The sequence below is a fragment of the Lutzomyia longipalpis genome, chromosome 1, assembly GCF_024334085.1.
Source record: "Lutzomyia longipalpis isolate SR_M1_2022 chromosome 1, ASM2433408v1".
Classification (NCBI taxonomy): domain Eukaryota; kingdom Metazoa; phylum Arthropoda; class Insecta; order Diptera; family Psychodidae; genus Lutzomyia; species Lutzomyia longipalpis.
In genome coordinates, this window is record NC_074707.1 from 1,501,152 (window position 1) to 1,526,731 (window position 25,580).

The 25,580-nt window shown below is 35.3% G+C and overlaps 3 protein-coding genes across 3 annotated transcripts; 2 read left to right on the forward strand and 1 right to left on the reverse strand.

Moving 5' to 3' along the window:
- On the reverse strand, window positions 1–24,331 carry LOC129786501 (somatomedin-B and thrombospondin type-1 domain-containing protein). Its single transcript, XM_055821584.1, has 5 exons — window positions 24,031–24,331; window positions 17,981–18,530; window positions 4,002–4,196; window positions 3,783–3,903; window positions 1–795 (listed from the first exon to the last, which is right to left on the reverse strand). Exons 2-5 carry the CDS (start codon window positions 18,222–18,224, stop codon window positions 465–467), a joined length of 891 nt encoding a protein of 296 aa, XP_055677559.1. The 5' UTR covers window positions 18,225–18,530; window positions 24,031–24,331; the 3' UTR covers window positions 1–464.
- LOC129786495 (vitellogenin-1-like) lies at window positions 10,399–12,057 on the forward strand. Its single transcript, XM_055821576.1, has 2 exons — window positions 10,399–11,088; window positions 11,249–12,057. Exons 1-2 carry the CDS (start codon window positions 10,549–10,551, stop codon window positions 11,930–11,932), a joined length of 1,224 nt encoding a protein of 407 aa, XP_055677551.1. The 5' UTR covers window positions 10,399–10,548; the 3' UTR covers window positions 11,933–12,057.
- On the forward strand, window positions 12,917–15,147 carry LOC129786481 (phospholipase A1-like). The gene is made up of 2 exons (XM_055821556.1): window positions 12,917–14,247; window positions 14,313–15,147. The coding sequence occupies exons 1-2, from the start codon at window positions 13,720–13,722 to the stop codon at window positions 14,958–14,960; spliced, it is 1,176 nt and encodes a 391-aa protein (XP_055677531.1). The 5' UTR covers window positions 12,917–13,719; the 3' UTR covers window positions 14,961–15,147.
- Window positions 24,332–25,580: the final 1,249 nt, after the last annotated feature.

Sequence of the window (25,580 nt, forward strand, 5' to 3'; positions counted from 1 at the left end):
TTCATGCTTTTTTATGTACAAATTTTGCGTGAAATATCATTTTGTTGGGTGATAAAAAATTCACCCGATTCGCTTTTGGGATTGAGTATTACATCTTACTTGCTCTCTCTCTCTTTTTACCTAAAATAACTTAAATTATCAGTTATGACACGTATATATTCTTCTACATATATACCTCTAGCTCCTCATGTAAAAATAGGGACATGGATTTTATTGCCATCAACAGGTTCTCTCTCTCTTTTCTTTTAGGGGACAGGGGGCTATATCTTTGCGATTATTCTAAGACTATCTGTATAAGTTTTATTCTATTTAATATTATGTGATTTTTTTAGCAGACAAAAAATCATTATTAGAAGTAAAATGAGTTTGAAAGGAAAACTAATGTAAAGTAGCATGAGAAAAAAAGTTTTTTGCACATTAAAAGAAAATTATATAGAATGGCTGGTACCTAACATTAGGGTCAATTATACGAAAATAAATTGGGATTCTGTGCACTTCTTCGGTTGGTCCAGGGTCAATCGGAGCCATTTGCCGTGGCACGAGGGTGCCGCCAGGGCACTCCATCGTGAATTACGACCCGGAAGACCTTCACCTCGACATCGGAATTTACCCTGCGGCGGTAACTGCTGATCCTCATCTAGCACCGAATTGCTGGACTCTGTCACCGTGGTATCCCTCTGAAGTGCCTCCAGATCACATCGCACCACAATTCGATCCCCCTCGAGGAGTTTATCATACGGTGGTAGCTTGTGACAGGCCTTTGAAGCTTTCAGCACTTCGAATTCAACGCAATACCTAGAGCGGAGGGAGAGGGGGAGAAAGGATGGAAATTCACGGGTGTTTTATTAATTATTGAGATCATTTATCCCAGCCACCCTTCCACAGTGCCCTAATTACACACCACTCCTGCACACGCTAATTGAATTCAATCCCCATCGCTCCTTTACCTCCTCTGGCACCTTAATGGGTCGCCAAAATTAACATTCATATTTTTCACGGAAAGTTTAGCTATATATGAATTTGTTCCAAGCGCCCAGTAAATCGATTTTATTGTTTCATTGATTGAAAATTTAGATGGCAACTGTAAAACTCAGGTGCAAGCTCAGGTGTTTTGGACACCTCAATTAAAATTTATTAGAAATTTCCTTCCGTGAAAAAAATCCTACATATTTCCATAAAAGCTAATTTTGTTCACTTTTTAAATTTATTTTAAAGGTTTTCAAAAACTCTGCCACATATGAAGTTGGAAATACTTAGCACAGATTTTATAAAAGAAAAAAATATAAGCTTTTAACTTCTTCATCCAACGATTTTCCCGGAAGAAGCTTTTAAGGCTCCCAAAGAAAAGTCTCATTGAATTAGAAAAATTCATGAAAATAAATTAAAGTCAATTTTCATAATTAAAAAAGAAATTAAAGGAAATGTCTAAAAGAAAGTAAATTGTATCATTTCCTCTGAAAATTTTCCAATGTAATAATTTAATTCCCTTTGAATGGAGCTTAAATTTTCCGTAAATGATGTGGGTCGATGGAATTGTGTCGTAATTACTTAATTTTTCCCAATTCAATTTCAGCACAAGTTCAATTCAATTATAAAATTTTCACGTTCCCCGACAATTTTCCCACTTCCTCAAAAGGACGAACAAAGTAATATACCCGCAGTTTTATACTTCTTCAAAACCATGGGAGATAAAAATTAATTTTGCTGCTCATTCGTTTTGCTCTCACTGTGAAAGTGATACTTCCCACACTTTTGCAATAAAATTTGATACAACGAACGTGTGGGGGTGTCTTCCCTCGCGCAGTGTCTTCACGGAAAAAAATAAATAGCCAAGGTAGACACAAAAAATATTTCTCCCAGCTATTTGGCGTTAGAATATAATAATGTCCAGGGTAGAAATGAATTATGTCTCTCCCAGGCATTTGAAATTTCTAGCTCAGAAATTTTAGAGAAAAATCAAAACATTCAAAAATTAGGTTATGGGATGGTGTTGTTGACTTTCACTAAAGAAGTGCAATTTTCCTGTGGGCTCATTTACAGTACCATCTCATGATTTTTCGGAAAATCTCAGTTTTCCCAGTGATTTATTAAAATGACCATGTTTATGTGTGTATTGTGCATGTTCTGTTCATTGGTGACTCCTTCTGTGGATTCATTCCCATTGTTTCTCAGATTCGCGACGATCTCAATGACCTTCCCGCGGAATTTCCTAACATTTTCCTGGACATTTTCATCCCGGTTGGTCTTCTAGGAGTCACTGGAGGTTTTCCTGAGTGCTAAATTTAGTGAAATTGTGCATAATGAGAGCTTCTCGGACAGAGAATTTAATCATCAGAGAACTGAACTTTATTCCCTGATTTTTCAAGATTCTAGCTCCTACCATTCCCAAGGATCTGTCTAGGTAGTCTTACAGCTATTCCCTATAATCACATCAACCGATTCAATTCTCTATGGGAAGAAAAATGATAAAATTTGGCAGGTAGTTAAAATTATTTTCTTCCTGACTGGCTGGCTCTAGTAAAAAATTATGCGTGGTAGAGACATATAAGAATTTCTGGCTTGGATATTTGTCAATTTCTGTACCGTACAACTTTTTTTTTTCCGTGTTCACGGGGCAGTCATCCATAGAAAATGGATGGGTATTGAAAGTACAAGACAAGAGGAAATTAAGGGGGCTCCATTACACAATTTTTGGCATTTAAGATGTGAATCTTACAACGTATTGATTTTAGTGGTTCATGGGTGAATTTTTATGGGAGTAAAGGAGGGCTCCAATGTACGGCAATGAATGGATGACAATAAAAATGCGAAATGTGCTGTTTTTCCTCCACAAGACAAAATGCCGCACACGTCCATTAACATCTCACCAAATCATGTACATTCGCTTTTAGTGGTATTTATTTGAGTAGAAGGCATTATAGGAATGTGCTGGGCTGAGGGGTGGGGGGAGGGTTGAGTAAAAGTGATTCTTTGGGGTGTGAGGAGCTTGTGTGTTTGCCCATTATCCCTCTGAGTATACACAAGTTCGCAAAACTTTTCATCCCTTGATACTAAGCTCTTGGGGAAAGTTGAATGGATGAGCTTAACGTCATGGAGGGAGCACATTAATTCAAGTATCCTCAATACACATTTGAAGTACTTTTCAATACAGCTGCTTCAAATAAACTAAATTAATGTAAATTTACATATTTTAACAAAAATATAATATTTAAATGGGTCGCACAAGAATTTCCAAAAAAAAGCTCCTAAAATTCTCATATTTCGGCGAGTTAAATGGAAAAATGGCTCAAAAGGATGTTGTAGATGTAGAATGGGAAATATTTATTTAAAAGTTCCATTCAGAATCATATTTCATGGGAAAATAAATTATTTTATAGAAATTGGAACACTCTACAAACCCCACGCGAACTATAAAAGCTCCCTCCATGATTTAATTCATCTCCAAATGGAGAGACAGAAGAGAGACATTCACTGGGCGCGCCTATGAGACACCACGACGCTTGTGTATTGTACAATAATAAATCAAAACCGGCATCTCATGAAAAATGGCTCAATTAATTAAATTGACAAAATTGCTGTTTGCTTTCATTCCGCCGTTCTCCCCAGAGGGGTGGAAGAAAAAGTTTCTCATCTAAAAGCAACATCCGGAATGGTGAGGGGGGTGGGGTGGTTCTGGATGAAAGAACATCAAGATGAGAAGAAGAGAACTTGGCGCAGAGGATGGAATTCTGTGTGGTGTTAATTAATGGTGTAGATGGTGAAAACACGTGAAATATACTCACTCATTTCCGCGGTTGTGCTTGAACGAGTCCCGATAGCGAAGTCTCAAGTTCCGCCGAATGTCGCTGGTGTCATTCTCATGGCGGCTCTTGGACAGAGATGCCGGCAGGAGGAGGGCCATTTCTGTAATTCACAAGACAACACACATATACCCAAAGGCATCCCCAAGATGAATAATTTGCTCAATTAGTGCGAGACGTGGGAGAATCATGGCAAATCACCTCGCATTACTCTTCGGTCCTGATGGTGTTGACACTTGAATCCCTGGCATCCACGCTTCTGCACCAACGACGGGCAGTGTTTGCCACCATTCTGTGCCGGCCGTACCACAGTTCGGTTGCGAGACATCATCCCCGTGCCACACGTGGCATCGCACTCACTCCAGGGACCCCATTCGCTGACCAAGCAATCCAGAACTAGAAGAAAATTCAGACCAAGAAATTAATCGACAAATATTTCACTCTCCATCTCAAGGGGAATTTTCGCAAATATTTTATGGTCTTGTGTTTGCACGGTGGAACTCTTCGGGGATCTCTTTTCATCAACATGCGGAATCCACCAGTGCTGCTGGGTGTGGGTTTTTCCCAAGAAAATGATGAAAATTTTTCACATCTGCCTCTGGTCTTTTAACTTATTAAAGGTATCCTTTTAATCCTGGGATGTATTTTGTATGGGGCAATTGCAAAAGGAAAAAAAATCAACTTGGGATTAAGATAAAAGACGAAAAGTCCATGACTGTGCAAAATGCATGACCTCGGTAAAATGTCTTCCAAGATAAAATGTGCATCAATTACAAAGAAGAATGTTTAAGAATTAATCATTTTGATTGTACATTCTCTCGTGAGAATTATAGCCTTTAGCTCCGGCAAATATGTAGCAATGTCAAATGCAAATGTTGGAGAAATTATATCTAAAATTCCATATATAGGTGGCCAAAATGTGGGTGGCTTAATTTATGTATACTTATTTATAAATTTTAACCAAATTTACTGTAATTGTTAGAAAATTAGTAACATGGTAATACTAAATTGTTCAAAAATAGGTGATAAATATTTTTTTAAAGTTTTTTTTTAAATCATAACAAAAACATAAATTTTTCATAAAAAATGATTTTTTCTACAAGAAAATAAAATAAATGAATGCATTTCAATGCTTCATCAAAAATGCTAAAAGTTTGAGTGAAGGCGGGAAACTTATGCATCTTTCATTGTATATTTAGCATAAACTTGCATGGTAAAATGCATATACAGTGGCGAGAAAAATAATTCCTCCTTGAATCCCAACTATCCTCTCCATTGAAGCTCATAAATATTAGAATTGAGGGTAAAACGGGAGAAAAATTTTTAAATGAACACTGAAATATTTTTCTTTCAATTTATTTAAACAATTTCCCTCCCATGTGGATTTTCAATTATTTGGATATAGTTTGTATATACACGTTTGGAATTTCTATTCACCTTACTGCAATCAATCTGTGTCATCTCGTAGAGAATGACAAGGCATGTTAAATCAACATTTTCCATCAACCAACATACATACAACAAGTCGATGGGAAACACAAAGAATGCAGTTTTATGTTAAATTTTCTCGTGCCAAAATGCACAGAATATAATTTAAAGCGGGTTACACTAAATTGAACAATATATTTTGGATGGTGATTGAAAGAGTAATTTGTAAAACATATATAAAGTCCTCCCATTGGCGATACCCAGGCTTGTGTGAAAATATCCCTTTTCCCATGTGGACACTGTGTCTGAAACCATTAAATCACGCAGATGCTACAATTAATTACACATCAGCACCATCAACCATAAACGACATGTAATTTATCAGCACAGAAAATGTTCCAACTAACAGGGAGAATTTATGCATATGAAAATCACCTTTAATCCCAGAGATACGATTTGAATTACAAATTTATCCGTTGTTTCCCTTTTTCTTCATACCCTCCCATCCTCCGTCGCGTACGCCTCATCCGCCACCCACAATCTCACTCCGCGTGAGCCACAAGCTCTAAAAACCACCACCCACAATTTTTCCACACCCTTTCCTCATCATTTACCACATGACTCTATTAATTGAATTATTTTTGCGGAGGGTTTGCTGAGCTAGGATGTTTTTTGTCACCCTGTCAGCAAAGGTTACAATAAGATCCACCACCCCAAAGAACCCCCCGAAATGTTTCTTTCTGTATTCTTTAAGAATAAATTTACGGAAGTGATGTCTGGGTAGTGTGCCAAAGTCTCCTCTATACCTAGAGCAATTCATTGCTTATTTATAAATGCAAATTTATTCCCCAGGATGAGGTTGAATACGGCCTCAGCTAATACATCGTCGAGCCCTAGTAATAATAATTTATTTCACCCTTTTACAGACTAGTGTTTTTCGAGCCCTTATATATGCGATCAACTGTATCTAAAATGTATTTTATGAATTAAAGGAATAAATGGGATTGTCTATGGGAATTGATTAAACAATTCCTATTTGATATTTAGAGCATTTTGCTGTGGGTATGAGTAGTATTTCCTCGTATTTCCTGCCATAAATTGTATACCAACATGAGACCTCATTATGGTGGTAAGTGTAGTTGGGAAAAGAGATGAAAATCGACTTTTACAACACACAAAGCTGTGACCATAAAGTTCAACCATCAGGTATTTTAATTAATAATGTTCAGGATATGATTTTTCATATTTGTGCACAGATTTATGCATAAACATGTGGAATTTTATATTTTATATTTATATTTTAATGTTAATTCCGGGAAAAAAAACTAATTAAAAGCCAATGAGGTTGTAAATGCGATATTTCAAAAATTAAACAAAAAAATGCATATTAATCCTCATAAAAAGGCAATATTGATACGTGAGCAAAAAATTAGCAAAGCATGGCTTTTAGTTGACTTCATTCAGAGGATATTTAGTTGGTATTTCATCAATTTTTACTATACGATTTAACCAAGATATGCCCTGAATTTTTTAAAATTTTCACAATATCTAATTTAAAAGATAAGTTAATTTTCAACTAAAATTCTTGATTTTTTTGCACAAGAATTTCTAAAGCTTCTTCTTCTTAACTAAATACATTCGATTTTTGAAGGAAAAAAATCTCAATGTACATACTAAAAATAGTTCAATTTGAAAACAATTTTCTCCTTCTAAATTGAATTTATAAGGAATCTTTTGATAATAAAACTCCACAGTTGGATAAATAATTAAAATAAGTTTGAACACAAGACTTTTTCATTTTCTCATTCTTTTTCTTCTCAAAAGGAATAGGAATTACATTACACGTGTCAATTCAAATTATGTATATCTAACCTACTTTTAAGGCTTCCGCTTTGAAGTTAAATGTGAAAATTCGTTTTTGGTTGAAAATTGTATGTATTTTTTATTTAGGTATTTAGTGTTGGTTAAAAGTCTTCATGTGACGTTAATATGAACTGTGGTTGAGCTTTGATGTAAGATGTTTGGAGGTATCAATATGCATAAATTTTCCAAGCTAAAGCTTCTTTTCAACATCAATATTTCCCCTGTAAATATATTCTTTCTATCGCTATACAATTTTGCATGTCAACGCTCTTTAAGCTATAATCTGGTGAGTCTGTTGATGTGCTATTTGGTTTGCTTTTCAAGGAAGATTTGAGACGGAGTGAGGGAGAAAAGAGTTTCATGGATTAAGCTTTAGTGAGAGACAAAGATTGTAGTTGATGGGCTATAACGTCATATTAATTTAGATGGGGAGTGATGCAGAATATAAGTGATCTGCCCAAAGGATCTCATTAAATCATCTCTCTATATGGCACCAGAGGATGTGGCGTGATTAATTTAATACATGAACCATGTACAATTTGACTTGACATTTTCCACCCGAAAAGGTGTCTCTAAAAGCGTGTATAATTTAGATGAATGCTGACATTAATTGAAATCCTTATTATGTATGCTACACACAAAATCTCCCCCCAAGAATATCTTCATAGCGCACACAAAAGCCACATCAGCACTCTCTGTCCGCTGGCAAGATGAAGAGGAATTGTATATACACAAAGAGACTCAACGAGATTTTGTCCACCACTGGCAGAATAATAATTTGCAATCCAACGAAACAGGAAAGAAGCATCAAACCTCTTTTTTCTCTCATATCCTCAAGGCATGAAAAAAAAACTCAATATTCCTACGTGTTTTCCTAAAAGATCAAAAAACATCTTGGAACCGTGATTTGGGCATTATGTGTTGCCTTCTGTCGGTGTATCTCTAATTTGTAATTTCACGTTGCTTCTGCGAGGACGGAAGACAAATGACTTGGGGATTCTCTGACTCTGGGTGTGCTAAATTAATCCAACGAAAATCTCTGCCAATTCACCTAAATTACAAACACCTCGATTTCTCACATTATTGTGGTGAGACTTGCCCAGAAAATTGGATTTTAACGAGGATCAAATGGAAAAATAATTCGTTTGAGGTCCTTTTCTTCCTACATGGCATTACATACAATGTTTGTTTGCACCAAATAAACATACATGCTGAACAAAAATTGAGAATTTAATCAATTTATTAATTTGCAGAGACAAGAAGATCCAAAGTAATTAAATTAAACAAAGAAGTTTAAGAAAGATTAAAATTTCCTAGGAGCAACATTGAAAAGAATCAAGAGAATCATTGCAGAAATATCCATCATAGTGTTAAAATATAGCCAACAGTAGTACAGCAGAATATTTTTAAGATAAATTCTCAACTGATATTGCTTCTTGAAATTGTCTGACAGTGAAACGTGATGATGAGATAGTGTTCGGAATTATTTATAGATAACTCTCCCTCTTTTATAAAATAGCATACGGATCATCTGACAAAGCTTTGCAATATTTATAAGATATATATCTCAAGAAGATTCTGCACTAATTTATATTCATCCTCAGTAAAGACGCGAGTAAACTCACTGAGAAATTCTTTTCTTTGCCTTTTTTTTCAAGGGATAAAACATAACATTCTCTTTCGCCTCATAAATTCCTCGGTGAAACGATCGACAAGACACAGGTATCGCATTACATCGTTAGTGTTTCTTCGACTCTCCTGCTGTACTATATATATAAATTCTACCTGGATATGGACAAGGTAGTTGGCTAAATATTTGTTTGTTATAAATATTTCACTAAACTCGATCCCGTGCATCGTCTTTCTCCGGCGGAGTGAGCTTCTTGAAATGGAAGAAATGCCGACAATCCTCCTATTGTTGGTAAATTAATTCCCCGAAGACATTCCACAAGAGCATCCACTAAAGCAAGGAGAACTCTCGGCATATTTTTCCTTGATGGACAGTGAAATGAGGAGATTCAGACAAATAACAAAAGCCCCATCCAATGGAATGATTATATCATTTTATGTACATTCTATATTTTGTCAGAAAAGTGATATGAGGTCTTCAGAGGATGAACCACTTACAGGATTTAAAGAGAAAAAAATGAAGTAAATGAAAAAGGAAAGAAACGTGAAAGGATGAAAAGTGTCAAGAGCTGTCTCTTGAATTTTTTATAATAATTCGTGGCGAAGAAGAAAAGAAAAGAAAAAAAACCGGGTTGCACTTTAAAGAACTGACTCTTCATCTATTTCAAGATTTTATGTGAATATAATACACCTGTAATGAAGACAAGGAGAGAAAGGATATACGAATGAATTTATTTAAAGACAACCATAACAATGATCTTTGTTTCACAGTGCTGTAGTTCATTTTATTGAAATTCTGTCATAAATTACTCGAGAAGAGACGAAGAAATTTATTTTGGTTTTAATGGTCGTAAAATAATTTTCACAGACTGCACATCTATTTGGGAGTGTTTTAAGGAAAAAGGAAAAGCAAAGGACAATGCTATTGTGACAAGGAATGCAATCTCTGGTGAATGAAAATTCCCCTTCTCACAAATTCTATGCAGGAAAACAGAAAATCAACATCCTTCGGGCAACGACACAGCTGAATTGTTAATTGTGAAGTTCCCAATATTGCTCATCAAGTGAAACTTTTCCCACCGCATTTCGGTATAAGAGCAATGAGACCACAGGGCGTAAGTCTTGTCCAGTTATGCAAAGAAAAACATCAATATGTCTCCATGCTGGAAAATCAATATTGAGATGAAATTTATTTGCTCTTCTCCATTGCAATGGTGGAGTCTGTTTCCTCTGTCGTTACTTCACTTGCTCTCTGCACAAATCGAGCCCCCAAAAAGTCGGATGTTAACACATGTCGTATCTCTCTGATGGAGTTACTGTGTTTTAAATATTTACACACGCCACAACCATTTTCTACACTTACAGCACGTTTTATTTGTTAAATAGCTCGCGATCTATTCTAAATGGGAGTGATCACTGAGCGAGTTTCTTTGCCACAGAATCCCAAGATCAAGTTCACATTGCGAGAAGTGATCGACAAAATGCGATCATGTGGTATGATCGATGATCAGCACTTTGAAAATTGATAGCAAAAGTGATTTGTTTTGCTACAAATTAATTCACTAAAGCGATCAACACGTGAAGGTGTTGTTGAACTCTGTGCGATAAGAGATCAATGATGTTGCTTCACCATTAAACTTCTACATATTTTCATCCCACAACATGTAGAGATTAGTTTTTCAGCATATATCGGATCTAGCTGACGATTCTACAAATATTTTTTTTATTTTTGAGATTCTGACCCTTAACGTATATAAGTGGCAATCAAATAATATATTATGAGTTAGTTGTGGAGAGTAAGTGTTAGAGAATAGATGTTCAATTGTCTATGTCTTCGGGGACGTTTTACAAAATGGTGATGAATTACGTCTTTCTCTTCGTTATCCTTGCTTTATGTCAGCATAGCGTTCTGTGTGAAGCTAATGCAGGGCTAGCGGACAAGATACATTTAAGAGGTGCAAATCATATCAATAACAATCAACTTACCAATACGTCTGAGGACACCTTAAACGACATCCCAAGACACAAAGATACTTTTCAAGAAAACAAAAAAACCTTCCCTCATACCATCATGAAAAGTGTTGACCCGTTCTGCTATGTTGCAACGAATCAGGAAGTAATTGAACAGATTAATGAAGAGCACATGTTCAATATAATTTTGAAATTAAGTTTTGTTTTCTACGACAATGGCCAAGCCGTACCATTCAATTTTACTGAAATACGTAGACTAGTGGAGTATCCAGGATTTAATAAGCAGAATAAGCTTGTTCTTTTTATAACTGGTGGGTTCTGCACGGAAAACGAGGAAAATGTTGCTGCCAGGAAACTTGCAAATGCTTATGCCTGCCGTGGAAATCATAATTTCATTGTAAGTCATGACATTAATTTAATTCCATAAAATATATAGCTAAAATGGTTAAATTCCAACGAACTCAACTTTTTGAGTTGAGAGTTTTCCATCGCAGATGAATAAATAAATAATCTAAATCTAATCTAATCTAACTTAATTATATCTTCATTGTTTGTAGCATCTAGATTTGGAAAGTTTCCTCGGTTTCCTTTATATGTTGTCCGACCTTAACATCAAAGAAGTTGGACAAATAATTGCTCCCTACGTGGCTCAGTTGTTGGATTATATTGACATCAACCAAATGCATATTATTGGTCACGGTATTGGTGCTCACGTTGCTGGATCCATTGGACAATACTTTATAAGAGAGACGAAGATGCTTCTGCCTCGCATTACTGGTCTTGACCCAGCTCGTCCATGTCTCAACAGATGTGAAGTTCCGTTTAAAATTCAACGAGGTGATGCTAAATTTATTGACATCATCCACACTAATCCCGGTGGTTATGGGATGGCGGATCCAATCGGAGATGCTGATTTCTACGTCAATGAGATGTCTGCCACTATGCCAGGATGTTCAGACTATGTTTGTTCTCACCAGAGAGCCTACAAGTATTATGCTGAAACTGTCTATCCTCAAAACGAAAAAAGCTTATTGGCAGTCCATTGCAAGTATTTTAAAATTGAAACTGAAATATGTGATTTCGATGAAATCCCTACTCCTATGGGATATGCTTGCCCAATGAATGCAAAAGGTAACTTTTACCTACCAGTGAATGAGAATGAACCCTATGGTCACTATGCAAAAAACCTTAATATATGTATCCCAATGCAACACATGGATCGAGTTTCTAAATTAAACTGAATTTGTTAACTTGATCGTCCAGTTATTAATTTAAAGAAAATTTGTAAATAAAAAAAATAAAGAAAATTCAACCATAAACTTGGTAAGAATACCAGAAAATAAATAAAAGAGTAATTGAAAAAGAATGAAGCAATTTCCTTACACAACCACATAAACTTTTGACTTTTCAGTCATCAATTCTTAATATCTGCATCTATTCTGTTCTACGTCCTCAAAGAAATAAACTCAGTTACTTAGCAGACCGCTTATGTATTGCAGTGCTGGGAGAGCCTGACCCAAGAGAGAAGACGAGAGACCCACATTCCTGTATTTTTTTTTCCCAGAAATAGAAGAATGTCGGCACAGTAGGGTAAAGTTGATGATTAAACTTTTGTATATTTTAGGGGAGACCGGGGCTAATAAAGTCACTTAAGGGTTTGGAAAAAGTCTAAAATATCATATTTCCTAGCTAGATAGAACAAAATGATCTGAGAAAGAGTTATAGAGCAGTAAATTTCCTATAGAAATGAGCTACACATTTCGCTTTATCTATTTGGGAAATATGATATTTTGAGTTTTTTCTAAACCCTTAAATAACTTTTTTAATCCCGGTCTCCCCTAATTATTAGTGATTTAGTATTTGTAGTCGTTCGTAAAAAGATTTTCACAAAAAAAGTTTTTTTCTATACAGTATATAAGTTTCATCTGGATATTTAAAGAATTAAACTGGTGCAAGCTGATTGTGTTTGTTTCAATGTAGGAAGGTACATATTTTGTAAAGGTAAACTAGACCAGAAAAAAATTAAATATGGACAAAACTGATAAAATTGAAAAAAGCGATAATCTATGAAATGTTTAAAAATTAAACATATATTAAAATCACCTACACAACGTATCAAAATATAAGGAAAAAATCGATCTCGAAATTTTCGATTTTTTTTTATTTTAGAGCCTCTTGTTTTATACATTAGTAGGATTTTAATGACGGAACTTATTTGCCCTTTTTTTTATTATTTTATTTGATTATTTTTATTCGAATTTATTAACTCTTCCCCGTCTTAATGATGGAGTCTGTTTTTTCTGTCATTCACTTGCTGCCATAACTATTTTCTACACTTACAGCTCGATCTATTCTAACTCGGAATGATCACCGAGCGAATTTCTATGCCACAGAATCCCAAATGCGATCATGTGGTATGATCGATGATCAGCACTTTGAAAATTGATAGCAAAAGTGATTTGTTTTGCTACAAATTAATTCACTAAAGCGATCAACAGGCGAAGGTGTTGTTGAACTCTATGCGATAAGAGATCAATGATGTTGCTTCACCATAAAACTCCTACCTCAGGCTCATATTCACAGTGCTGTTTTCATATTTTACTGGCTATTCTTTTCTTTATAAAATTAAGGGGCTAATCGTTTGAAGAATTTTTCTTTCAAGTTTAAAATTCAAATTCGTTTAATTAAATTTTGAAAAGATTTTTTTTTCTTACTGACATAGAATTCTAGAATCTAGAATTCTAGCATATTTAAAACTTAAAAATTATATTTACTTTTAAAGACATTGAAAAAAAGGAATTAAATCTAATCTAAAAGATTTCAAAAATTACGACTTATCTCTGAATAGATCACCAAGTCATTCAAATCTTGCTGACGATTCGTGAGATTAGTCTTGAGACAGTGACCTTTGCGTATATAAGCGGGGATCAAGTGATGCCATTTGGGTTAGTTGTGAAGTGCAAGTGATAGAGAATAGGTGCCAATAAGTGATTAATCGTAAAGTACCATCGGACACGTGTTAAAAAAAATGGTGATGAAGTACTTCCTTCTCGCCGCTGTCCTTGCTGTGTACCAGCAAGGCTGCATGTGCGAAAGTAATCCTGCCATTTGGGATGCAGCTCAGATGGGAATGAACGCAATTAACGTTGGTACCCACACAATGACCAATATGGCTGGAGATGCCTTCAACTATATCCCAAGCCCCAAGGATATTGCTCGCATGAGCAAGGAGACTTTCCTTGGAATGCCACCTCGTTTCATCATGGAAGGTGTCAACATGTTCTGCTCCATGGCCATGCAGTTCGATGTGAATCTCGGACGCAATGAGAGATACATGCCCAACATCCAGAACATGAGCTTTGTCTTCTACGACAATGGTCGTCGTATTCCTTTCCACTTTACTGAATTGGATAAGCTGACCCAGTATCCTGGATTCAATAAGGATAACAAGCTTGTTCTCTTCATCACTGGTTGGCTCACCAAGGAAAATACTGAGAATGCCGCTGCTAGGGAACTTGCCAAGGCTTATGCTTGCCGTGGAAATCATACTTTCATTGTAAGTTACATAGTTTTTATGCTTTAGATTCAGAAGCACTGACTTGTTTTTATTCTTCTTTGTAGCATCTGGATACAGAAGATTACCTCGATAACCTTTACACCTGGTCTGCCCTTAACACCGAAGAAATTGGACAACTTGTTGCTCCCTATGTGGCTAAGTTGGTGGATTATGTTAACTTCAACGAAACACATATTATTGGTCACAGTCTTGGTGCTCACGTTGCTGGATCCATCGGTCGTCACTTCATCAATGAGAAGAAGAAGCTCCTGCCCCGCATTACTGGTCTTGACCCAGCTCGTCCATGCTTCAACGAAGGTGAAGTCATGACTAACCTTCAGCGCGGTGATGCTGAATTTGTCGACATCATCCACACCAATAATGGTGGTTTGGGCAAGAGGGAACCAATTGGAGATGCTGACTTCTACCCCAATGGCATGTCTGTCCTTATGCCAGGATGTCTTGGAATTATCTGCTCCCACTTGAGGGCCTACGAGTACTACACTGAAACTGTCTACCCAGAAAATAGAAATGGTTTCCAAGCTGTCCGTTGCAACTCCCTCCGTGGTGTCACCACAAGGAAATGCAAGGGTGACCCCATCCCAATGGGATATGCCTGCCCACTTAATGCAAAGGGTAACTTCTTCCTCGAAGTCAATGCCCACGGACTCTATGGACAGTATTCCAAGAGTAACACAAAGTGCAACAAATAAACATGCCAGCAAAAAACGGGGTTGAAATTTTAAATTGGACTGAAATTGTTAATTAGAACAGCCAGCTCCTAATTAGGGGAAACTTTGTAAATGAAAAAAAAATCCATTCAGAAAATTTATTCATCAACTTGGCAAAGAATACCGCAAAATAGTTTGAAAAATAAATAAAGAGTAATTGAAAAAAAAATCAAGCAATTTCCTACACACAACTCCATGAAAAAAATAAAACTTTCCTCTATAAAGCGATGTGAAAATGAAAATCATTACACTTCCACTCTCGTTATATGATATGTATAGAACGGAGGCAACACAATAGAATGACACCTATGTACATAAACGCATAGTGTGGAGCAGACGTCAGAGAAAGGATATGGCTTTTCCACATTCCTCGTCAAATTGAAAGGACATCAATTAATATCTGGCGGGTACAATAGTCAAGAGTGAAATGTTTGTGTATATAAAAGTCACAGTGATGGGGAGATTTTTCGTGTGGTGTAACATTTTCTCTTCACTCTGGTGAATTACTTTTCGGCTGATGTTTGTGTCACCACCCACTCAAGAGACGTGCTCCCCCCTTTGTGATTCGAGTACTATAATATGGTAGGAAAATGGAAATTGTCGTAGAATACGAGATAGAAAATTCTCTCTGCGTCATTTAAATTAAGGAATAACATTCAGGACAAGAAAATGTGTATTCTCTACAAAATTACACCAAATTCTCTCACGTACAACGATTGAGAACTTTGCTTTCATTATCCTTTGTCAACTATCTCTTGTTCATGGCTTTGCTTAGACGTACATACATATATAAAATTCACTCAACTAACTTTGAAAGAAACGAAATGAATTTCTTACGTGCTTTCTCTATGCTTGCATATCAACTAATGAAACTAAATTCCTGCATGTTGGTTCGTGTATAAATATTCTTCCCATTTCTTTAGGAAATATTCTCGCACAGAAAAAAAATAATTAAAAAGAAAGCACTTTTATGGAGCATTTCCGAATGAATGTGTAAAGTACATGAGCTTCATGAGACAATGTAATCATTGGAGCATAACATTTATGTTTCTCATAGAATGCATTGTCGCACAAAAATATCATGGGTGCGATTCACAAGACAGACAAACACACAAAAAATCTCTATTGAAAACCACCCACAAAACGACGCAGCTGCATTGATTCAACCAGAGAATTTCCACTCTTGGATTTTCTTCTTTCTGGGACAAATCCAACATACAAACTTCTCTCTGAATTTTATGTCCACACAACGGGATAATGTATACGATTTAATGGAGAGGGTTGTATGAAGAAATCTCAGATTAAGGAATTATCCTTTTATGTGACCCACCCATAATGTTCACAAAACCCCTTTGCAATGCCATTGTCCAGGACATTTTAAATGGCGCCATAGTCAATTTATTGCATAAACTCCTTAAAGGAGCCGACAAGAAAACTTTCGGGCCTCCAAACAAATTTGCAAAAATCTTTTGCATGCAGAGGCGTATTGTAGAGGAAGCCAAGGAGAAAAAAAAGTATCCCATTTCTCAAACCCTTTGCGCCTCCATCCAGCACGCTGGCAAACACAAAACGTGCCAATAATACTGAAGAAATTGCCATTTATCGAAATTCATTGCGAGTACAACTTTTCTAATTCTCTTTTTCCGTCTCAACGCCACAACCGTTTCCAATCCAATAATTTCACCCTTCCCGTACAACCCCCGCGGGGAAGGGCATTTGTTTGCTATGTACAATACGAACCGGAGAGGCCAGACCGGAAGTGACTTGGGGGAAAGTGCTTGCCCTCCAATTTTGTACGCATAAATTTCCCGATTTTCGCTTCCACCAAAAAGTCTTTTCAACCACGCAAAAATTTCTTTTCCAACGGCAATGAGAACACAAATTATTTACGTTGGACAATATACATAACTCGACTTACTTTTACTCAAGTTCGAATAAGGTATACTATATAGTTTTGCTTTTGGCAACTTGGAGAAGCCAAAATGATTCATGAAGTAAAGTTTTGAAACTTTCAAGGAAGAATTTTAAAATGTAATTCCTTTTTGATTTAAATAAAATTAGAAAACTTTATGCACAATTTTTCCCCCATACTTGAAAATATATTATGTAAAAAGTTGCAATGGGGGTTTCTTCTTCTTTTTTAAATTACATTATCATTTCATATTCAATATCGAATTGATATTTGGAAATTCTATATGTTTTCTTTAAAGTTGAAAATCACTCAAGTTCAAAAGTACTTTGAACTTGTATGGTACTTACGCGGCTACCGCCAAAATGAGCATTTTGAGCTTCCATTGCGGATCAACGGCAAAGTTTCAATTGAAGCTAAACAATTTCACTCAATCTAACAGCAAGTTCCCTAATCCACAAGACAATATTGCTATCTCACAAGTGGAACTTTCAATATATACCTAGCATATATAGCACACAGCTAAGAGTTTCAATAAAGTGCATGATTTCGTGAAGTTAGTCAGCATTTTCTTGTAAACAGAGAGTGGCGTTTATTGCCCAATTTGTTGACTTTTTTTCTTGAAACATTTTTATTGTGTGGCGGAGTCTTTCGCATCGTCACGAAAATCTTCAAGGGATTTTTCGACAACATCTCGTGAAAATTTACCGTTTAAGATAGCAATTGCGCTCCATTCGAGAGCAGAGCAATAATGGTGGAATAGTGAAGGAAAAGCACAATGTTGCATTTGGATGGGTTATTTCGTGTAGTATGTGTATAGTTTTCGGGAGCAAAGATACGTGATGTGGAAGCATTGGAGGCAACCGATAATCTCGCGGATGTTGAAGGAGCGAGGGGCGGACAATTTATTATGTAATACGACGGGTGTATCTGCATTGCAGTCCAGGGCGTATATGGATGGACGGAAAAAGGGGGCAGAGTATTACGTATCCCATCGATATAGGTCGATAGAAGAGTGTCTCCAAAGAGTTCCACATTTTGGTGGAGGGTCAGATTAGGGGGGGGGGGTGAGGGAGTTTTTGCTTATAAATACCTCCACAGTATTGTTTGAAGTCCTCACAGCAATCACCCAGTCGCAAGCAAGCATGGTCACAATAGCATGGCTTATCGCTCAGATCCTCGATGATGGCATTTATGGGTGCTTTCTGCACAACACACGACGAATCGCGGCCGTTGCAACAAAGCGAGGACTCCCGACATGAGCCCGCCAATACACTCGATGCCTCCAGGCAACACACAATAAGCACAATGGCCACAAAGGTCTTTTCAAATAACATTTTCAGATCTGCCTCTATACTCTTATCCTCTCTAAACACTTTTCGAGAAAAAAAAATATGACGAAAAAAAATGTCTAGAGTTCCTCACAAATATTTAACGTTCCTGGAACTAATAGAGAGGCTCCCAAAAGAAAAAAAATGCTTTAATACCACAGCACAGGTATGAAGCGCAACACCTTCTACAAATGCAGTGTTAAATAGAGCAATTTCTAATATGAGCTCCTCTTTTAAAATTCAGCGCCTGTATGCAGCAAGTGTGGAGTTTATATTGCACCTGATGCGTTTTACTCTCCTTCTCTCGATGTTCTGCAATGAGAAAACAAAATGGGTGTGAGATGAACACAAGTTAAGGGATATGTTGGGGTTGTTATGTAAAATATACATATACAGTAGTAGCATCCTCCTCAGAGGGTAAACCCATTAAATTATCATGAGGTATCCGTGATTTCTCACATGGAAATATCCTTCGAGACATTTTCATGTGAACCCGAAACTCTCTTCTATATATAAACCACAATTCCTGCCACATCAACACACATGAAGGCTCGACACACTCTTACATATGGGAATGGTTATAATTATTTTAGCAAACAAATCATCATTCCCCTCTCACAGTACATAATCCCATTTTCTTGAGATTCTTACTCGTGCTGAAATATCATACCTCAAGGGGGGATTTTGGGTGTTTTTTCTTCGATCGGAATTTGGATATATAATTTTAGATTTCGCGTATAATCGCATCCCGCGAATTTTCGCACACAAAATTCGCATACAGAGAGTGTCAGAAAGGCGATAAAAAAAATTCCAGACACATCAAATTATCCTAAAATCTCTTTGTGTTTCAAATCATCGTCAATTTCTTTTTGCAAGACTTTATTTTTTAGAATTCTCACGTCTTATTCTCATTCAATGCTAACCCGAGATTTTTCCATTGTACTATATGTTTAGTCAAGAGATGTTTATCTGAATGAAAATATTCGGATTTTTTGTCAAAGAAATCAAAATTTTCAGCAGACGATTATTTCTCTTTTTTTAGTCCCAAAAAAAAACAGTACTAAAGTCTAGCCAAAGAAGTAAACTTAAATTTAGTACTTAATAGGTCTTAATTTAGTACTTTTTCCACTGTGTTCAGTGTTGTTTTTTAGCTACAATTTACTATTTTTGGCTAGAGTTTAGTATGCTTTCTGCTAGAATTTAGTACTTTTTTCTGTCGAATTTAGGACTTTTTCGGCTTGAATTTATTACTTCGGCTAGATTTTAGTATTCTAGTGGAAAACGTACTAAATTCTAACCAAACAATATATGTAGTAAGCTCTAACTGAAAAAGTTCTGAATTCGATTGGAAAAAAAACTAAATTTAAACCTAAATTTAAGGCGAATAAGTACTAAACTTAATCCTAAAAAGTACTAAATTCAAACCTGAAAAATACAGTAAATTGAAATCAAAAGTTGTAAGTTCAAGCCGAATAAGTACTAAATTTTAGCTGAAAATCAGAATATTCAGATCTTTGGAAATATTGTGAATATTCCCCAAAATAGTCAAAATATTCAGAAAATTATAACATCTCTTGTATTTAGTACATTGAGAGATTTTCTTTGCTGAATTTGTGTGCATAAATATAGCATAAAAAAATATTTTCATAAAAACCATTAGGATTCAATTTCAAACATTTAAAAAAAATCGGTTTTATCAAGATTTCAACGAATGATCATATCTGAGTTAAAGGTTAACTACAGGTTAGTTAAAAATAGAATAATTTATTAAATTAAGGGTATTTAAAAACCATTTAAAAAAATTAATTAATAAAAATTATTTCTTCTAAAATTTCATATCAATTTATCATAAAATTGAGGTTTCCCAAATGGCTGAAATTGATGGAATTATTTAAATCATAGACAGATAATTAAAATTTAATGAAAGTGCAAAATAAAATTTCAATTAATTATTTTATTCCGAGACATTAATTAAATAGTAATATGGCATATGAAGTTTCGATTTAAATTGATGATAAATTATAACTTTGCATTTAATATAAACTTCCCATCGTGTCCTCTATTTGAGGTAAATTGAAATTTATTTTATGCCAAAATTGGAGTGATGCTCTTCCCATACTTTGTACACGATTCATTTTGTATCGAATTTCTTGATAAAGATACCAAAATGAGGCACTATTTTCTCCCCCTTAAATACACGGATTTACTATATTGGGATTTAGTTATAGGATTTCCCAAACAAAATCTATTGAAAAGTCTTTCAAACAACCAAAGTCTCCTCCCTCTATTTGCCCCGTGACGCACACGAGAGAAAACAAACCCCGCAGAAAGTGCGGCAATAATCTACTGAATCACTGACTTAACTATGTTGTATGTAAATTAAATTGGATCCCAATATGCAAATTGGCCAGGGGCGGCAATTGTGTGTTCCCACACCCCCGTACGTACGAGCACGCAAAACAGCACACCCGCTCTATTCCATAATCGGAGAGATTGTATACCAAAGTGGGACGCCGAAAAAAAGGGGAGCACACGGAAAAAAAGTAAATCCATATAAGAATTCGGTGTGTGAAATTATTTATGATGTACTTTTGTGTTTTAGCGCATAAATGGAGAATTTATGGGGTTTTTCGGTATATGTGTGTATTTTTGTTATGATCGATGAATGGTGAGATGATAAATCAAATTGTGCGTACACCAGGAGGTTTTATAGTACCCACCCGGGTTTTTTTTTTATTCATATACATATATCTCTCCGCATGTTGATCTCTGCCGCATGCAAATCCTGCTGTTGCAATTTATACTGCTTTCATGGTGATATCTCAGGGTAAAAATATAATATAAATCTCAACCGAACCTCTTTATAACATACACTCTGTTGTGTTTTTGTTGATTTTATACCATCTCAAAATATCACACTTATGCTACACGTCGCGTGAAAAGGGGAAATTCATACAGAAATTGATGAGTTTTGTGTGATGAAATATACTTTATTTTTTTTTCGTATATATTTTGAAACATTAATGCGAATTGACTCATAAATATGCCTGCGTTCTTATTCTTCATTGCACAGGGCAATGGTGAAGGAATATATTTTACTTCTTCTTACAGATCAACCCACACAGGCTCTTCATCTGTAAAATTGCCATGTGGAAACTTCATTATGCACATGATTGGATATTTATGAGTTCTTGTGCTTCAGACTTCACATGCTATATTGTTTGCATGAGGACGAACCAAAGTGATATTTCTCCATTTATATACATATGTGGGACTGTTCAAAAAGTAACACATTACATGCACTTATGACTTTACTATGTGTTATGTATATTGCACATAAATCTAACTGTGATTTTCTTAAGTAAAAAAAAACGCAAATATTTCTATTATTTTAGTATTAAACTTTGGGGTTTATTCAAAAGAAATAAAGAACTTATGACAACAATAAAATGCATCTTACGAAATGATCATAAATGAATACCTCACCCACTTACATACATCTTTTATGAATATGTATTAAATTTATATTAGAAAATATGAATCTTGAGAAATTTATTGAATGAACCTCAATGGCAAATGGAAAATATTCCGCGAAAATTTTATTATGCATTTTGTGGGCATATCATCATGCGCTTCTCTGCCAAAGTTTGGGTGGTAAATTGTGCGCCTCCATGTAAACTATCAATGGAACCTCCAATGCTATTAATTCATCACTCATATGAAAATGTATTGCCGCGCTTTGACACATTGCGAAATATTGCAAACGCCGAGCACCACAATAGAATTTTTCTTGGCGTCATCTTCTATGCCATTTCTGCGGAATATTTATGGATAACTCTGTGTGTGAGGAATGTGGTAAAAGTTGACAAGGAGGCGCAAAAAAGAACCAAAACGAAATACCACCACGAGAAATTTTCGCAAAGGAATAATGTCGCTCATTGAATTCAACAATGGCACACATAACGTAATATTTTGAGATTTAATTTTATCTTTCTGGGTACTACCATTAAACTACAACAAAAAGGAAAAAACTCTAAAATAACGACCAATGAAGAGATGTGAAGAGATGATCGTGAAAATAAAACATAAACGAGATGCTTTTCATAACGAGAAATATTACTCCAAATTTATGCTTCTATTCGGAAATATTTAACGAGCATACGGAAGAGAAAATTCTTATTCAAATAAAATAACATTTGTGTTGGAGTTAGAACATAAGAAAACCTGACAAATCTGACAGAGAATCTTCTATTTATTGCTGCAAAGAATTTTTTAAAGCTCCTGAATTTTTACACTTTCATAAAAATTTTTGAGTATCTACACTGTCATTTAAATTAAATTTCTGATTGGCATTGCTAAAACTTTAGTTTAAGTAGAAAAAATTATTGTAGTAATTTCTACTAAAATTCTAGTTGACAGAACTAAAGACTTTAGTAGTTATGTATTTACTGGAAACTTTAGTAAATAATTTGACTAAATTGACTACTAAAGCTTAGTTTTAAGGGTGTAAAACTAAAAATTTTAATTACCAGCACTAAGAAAAAATGCACTTTAGTGAAGAGAACTAAAGAGTTTAGTGAATCGAGGCAAAATGACGAAAATTTCCAGTTCTAATTATTAAAATTTTTAGTTAAAATTTAATTACTAAAGACTTTAGTAGCACTTTACTAAAATTTGAATGACAGTGTAAGTATACAATTGTACATATTTTTGAATATAGAAGATCTATTAAATATTGGGTCGTCGCATATTGTTCCTGATTTAAACAAACTATAAAAAATTGAATCAATCCAGATCATTTTCAGGAGAACCCTATAAGAATCATGATATTTTAGAAGAAATTCTTCGTTTTTTTATTTTAAAAATAAATTTAAATTTAATGTGTAAAGCATGCGCTAATGTTGCAGCAAATGAGCGACCAGTGCAATGTGCCTTTTGAGATGTGTGTGCATATATTTTTATGCCCATGCGGCCAAATGCAAGAAACGAAAGAAGTAAATCAAGTGTGGCAAATTTTCTCAACATTCAGACTGCGTGACAAAAAGTGCACACAGGAAATTCCACAGATAGACATCCCCTCCTTTGGATTTCAAGTACATTTTGCACCAGCAGAAGCTGCGGGATTGCCGCAAACACACAAATATTCTTGTGGGTTCTTTTCAGTACAGAAAAGCGATTGAATGGAGATTGGGGAGAAAATTCTCGCATGAAGAATGTATATGATGTTGGCAAAAGTTTCACTAGAAGTTTGGTCTCCTTTTCGGAACTCAATTCACTTTGCCGCATATTCAATGTTGAAGTCTGTTCGAGGACTCTGTCTGAATAAACTGAGAGAGAGGAAAACGACAAATTCTCACATCTTATGGATCCTTTTTCATATAATTATCCCCCAAAAGTTCTCATTTAAAACTCATGATAAAGTTATATACCCAGGGTTATATCCAAAAGGCCAAAAGTTCCATCGTATCGCATTTTAAGTAAATAAAACTCCACTGCAAACCAATTTATTTAATGTAACCTCCTCTAAAATGTTAAAATGTTCTATATTCATCTTACACGATGGGAATGGGAGGTGGATTTCTTTTTGTTACCCCCCTCCTTCTACCCATTTGTACCATTTGGTGTGGAATGTTAAGTAAAAGTTGATATGGGAAAAGTTGCGAAAATCCCTCTGAAAAGTGTCCTTGTGGTCCTTTTTCCGTTGGCACACAAAAAAGTCAACCTCAAAAGACACAACACTCTCAGGGGAAATATATACCTAAGTATAAGAATTTACAGGGAATGTTCCTTTGTAATAATAATATATACACACCTCTGAATAATGAATTTATCCTTTTGCAAAGTAAAATATTTACGAAAATATTATTTTACTTTTTGCACCCCTTTCTCTCATTCGCGCCAACAGTATATCCTCAAACTTTTTACCAAAGATAAACTTTCCAACAAGTTTCACTTGCAACTTATCACCGCACCCTGTGCTGGGAGACTCTATTGGGAAAATGTAACAAGTTGGGAACACTGCAAACAAACAAACGATGAAATCTCACACGAGTAGCTCCCACTTGGTAGAAATACTTCCGACTCGTACGGCGCCCGTACGAAGAATGACTACCTCCAATGTTGGTGGAGGCTTTGCGAGCCGATGGATGGTAAACTCTCAGAGAAAGAGCGACGCTCAAAGAGAAACAAAATTATGTAGAGAGAATGAGAGAGAGATGCAATGTTGGTGCTTACTCGGAGATTCATTCAAGCTACGGTTTCGTTAACCCTTCAGTTGCAATATGTTGTAACTCTCCTTTATGTATGCTATGTATGTATATAATTCAATGCAATTTTTTTTTTTCATTTTTAAAGCTTTGTTCGTCAATTTAAATTTAGCACAGAATTTAAAAATTATTAAATTTGCAACGTCTTAGTCATACATTTTAATAAAATATGGGGAGCCCGCTGTATGTGACTAACTACTATTGTAGCTGTGCATGAGGAGCCTAATGAAAATGGCAATAAATATGCCAAAACGTCACTCAAGAAAGCATAAATGGGGTGCCTTCCTTATTTCTTCGTCTCCTATCCAGACAGAAGGCCCAACACAAAACTAATAATAAGATAATTTAGGAACATCTCCTCACCATAAGTTCCTCGCGTGGTATATTCTTTTACGACTTAAGTCTTCAAAATTAGACAATTTATTAAGGAAGCTAACAAAGTGAATTTTCCATTTGGAAAAATTTCTCTTTTCACAAAATTCCACGCAATTCCGTTTTATAAAAGGCGCTCATACAAAATGTTTTCTATCTCAGTGAATTGTAAATAACAAGACACCACGTATAGCGTGCAAATAAATGAGCAAAAATTAAAATAATACCAATAGAAGTGGAAAGAAAAAAAAGGAAGCCTCATGGCTCTCAAAGATCAAATAACTTTTTTCATTAGTGTAGAAGGAATTGAAAAATCGAGAATTTTCACTCATTTCCATTTGGGTGGAAAACTTTCCCGCTAGCAACAGCGGAAAACAATTTCTTTCGTGACTTAATTTAGAAAAAGAACTCATAAACATTTTTTTTGCTTCCTCCTTTTTCTTTCTTTTCTGAGAAATATTATTAAAATGTAAATAACACTATTGTGCTCCCGCTTTGTTTGACTTCATGCTGTCCCCACGAATTTTCGAGAGACACTTCTTTTGTGCAATTTTTCGCGAAGGAGAGACTGTGAGAAAATTGGGGAGAAAATGCTTATAGAATGTCTTGAAAATATAAGACTTTACTCTGCAATTTTCATTTAAAACTCTCAAAACTTTGTGCATTAATTTTCTACCATTGCGGTCATTGCTGTATTATCCTTTCATTTGATATGTATAGACTT

Coding starts and splice junctions, on each gene's coding strand:
- LOC129786501 (XM_055821584.1), bottom strand. CDS start 18,224: ATGTTATTTGAAAAGACCTTTGTGGCCATTGTGCTTATTGTGTGTTGC. Junction 3,904..4,001: donor GGACCGAAGAGTAATGCGAG/GTGATTTGCCAT, acceptor TGTGAATTACAG/AAATGGCCCTCCTCCTGCCG. Junction 796..3,782: donor AAGCACAACCGCGGAAATGA/GTGAGTATATTT, acceptor CCTCCGCTCTAG/GTATTGCGTTGAATTCGAAG.
- LOC129786495 (XM_055821576.1), top strand. CDS start 10,549: ATGTCTTCGGGGACGTTTTACAAAATGGTGATGAATTACGTCTTTCTC. Junction 11,089..11,248: donor GTGGAAATCATAATTTCATT/GTAAGTCATGAC, acceptor CATTGTTTGTAG/CATCTAGATTTGGAAAGTTT.
- LOC129786481 (XM_055821556.1), top strand. CDS start 13,720: ATGGTGATGAAGTACTTCCTTCTCGCCGCTGTCCTTGCTGTGTACCAG. Junction 14,248..14,312: donor GTGGAAATCATACTTTCATT/GTAAGTTACATA, acceptor TCTTCTTTGTAG/CATCTGGATACAGAAGATTA.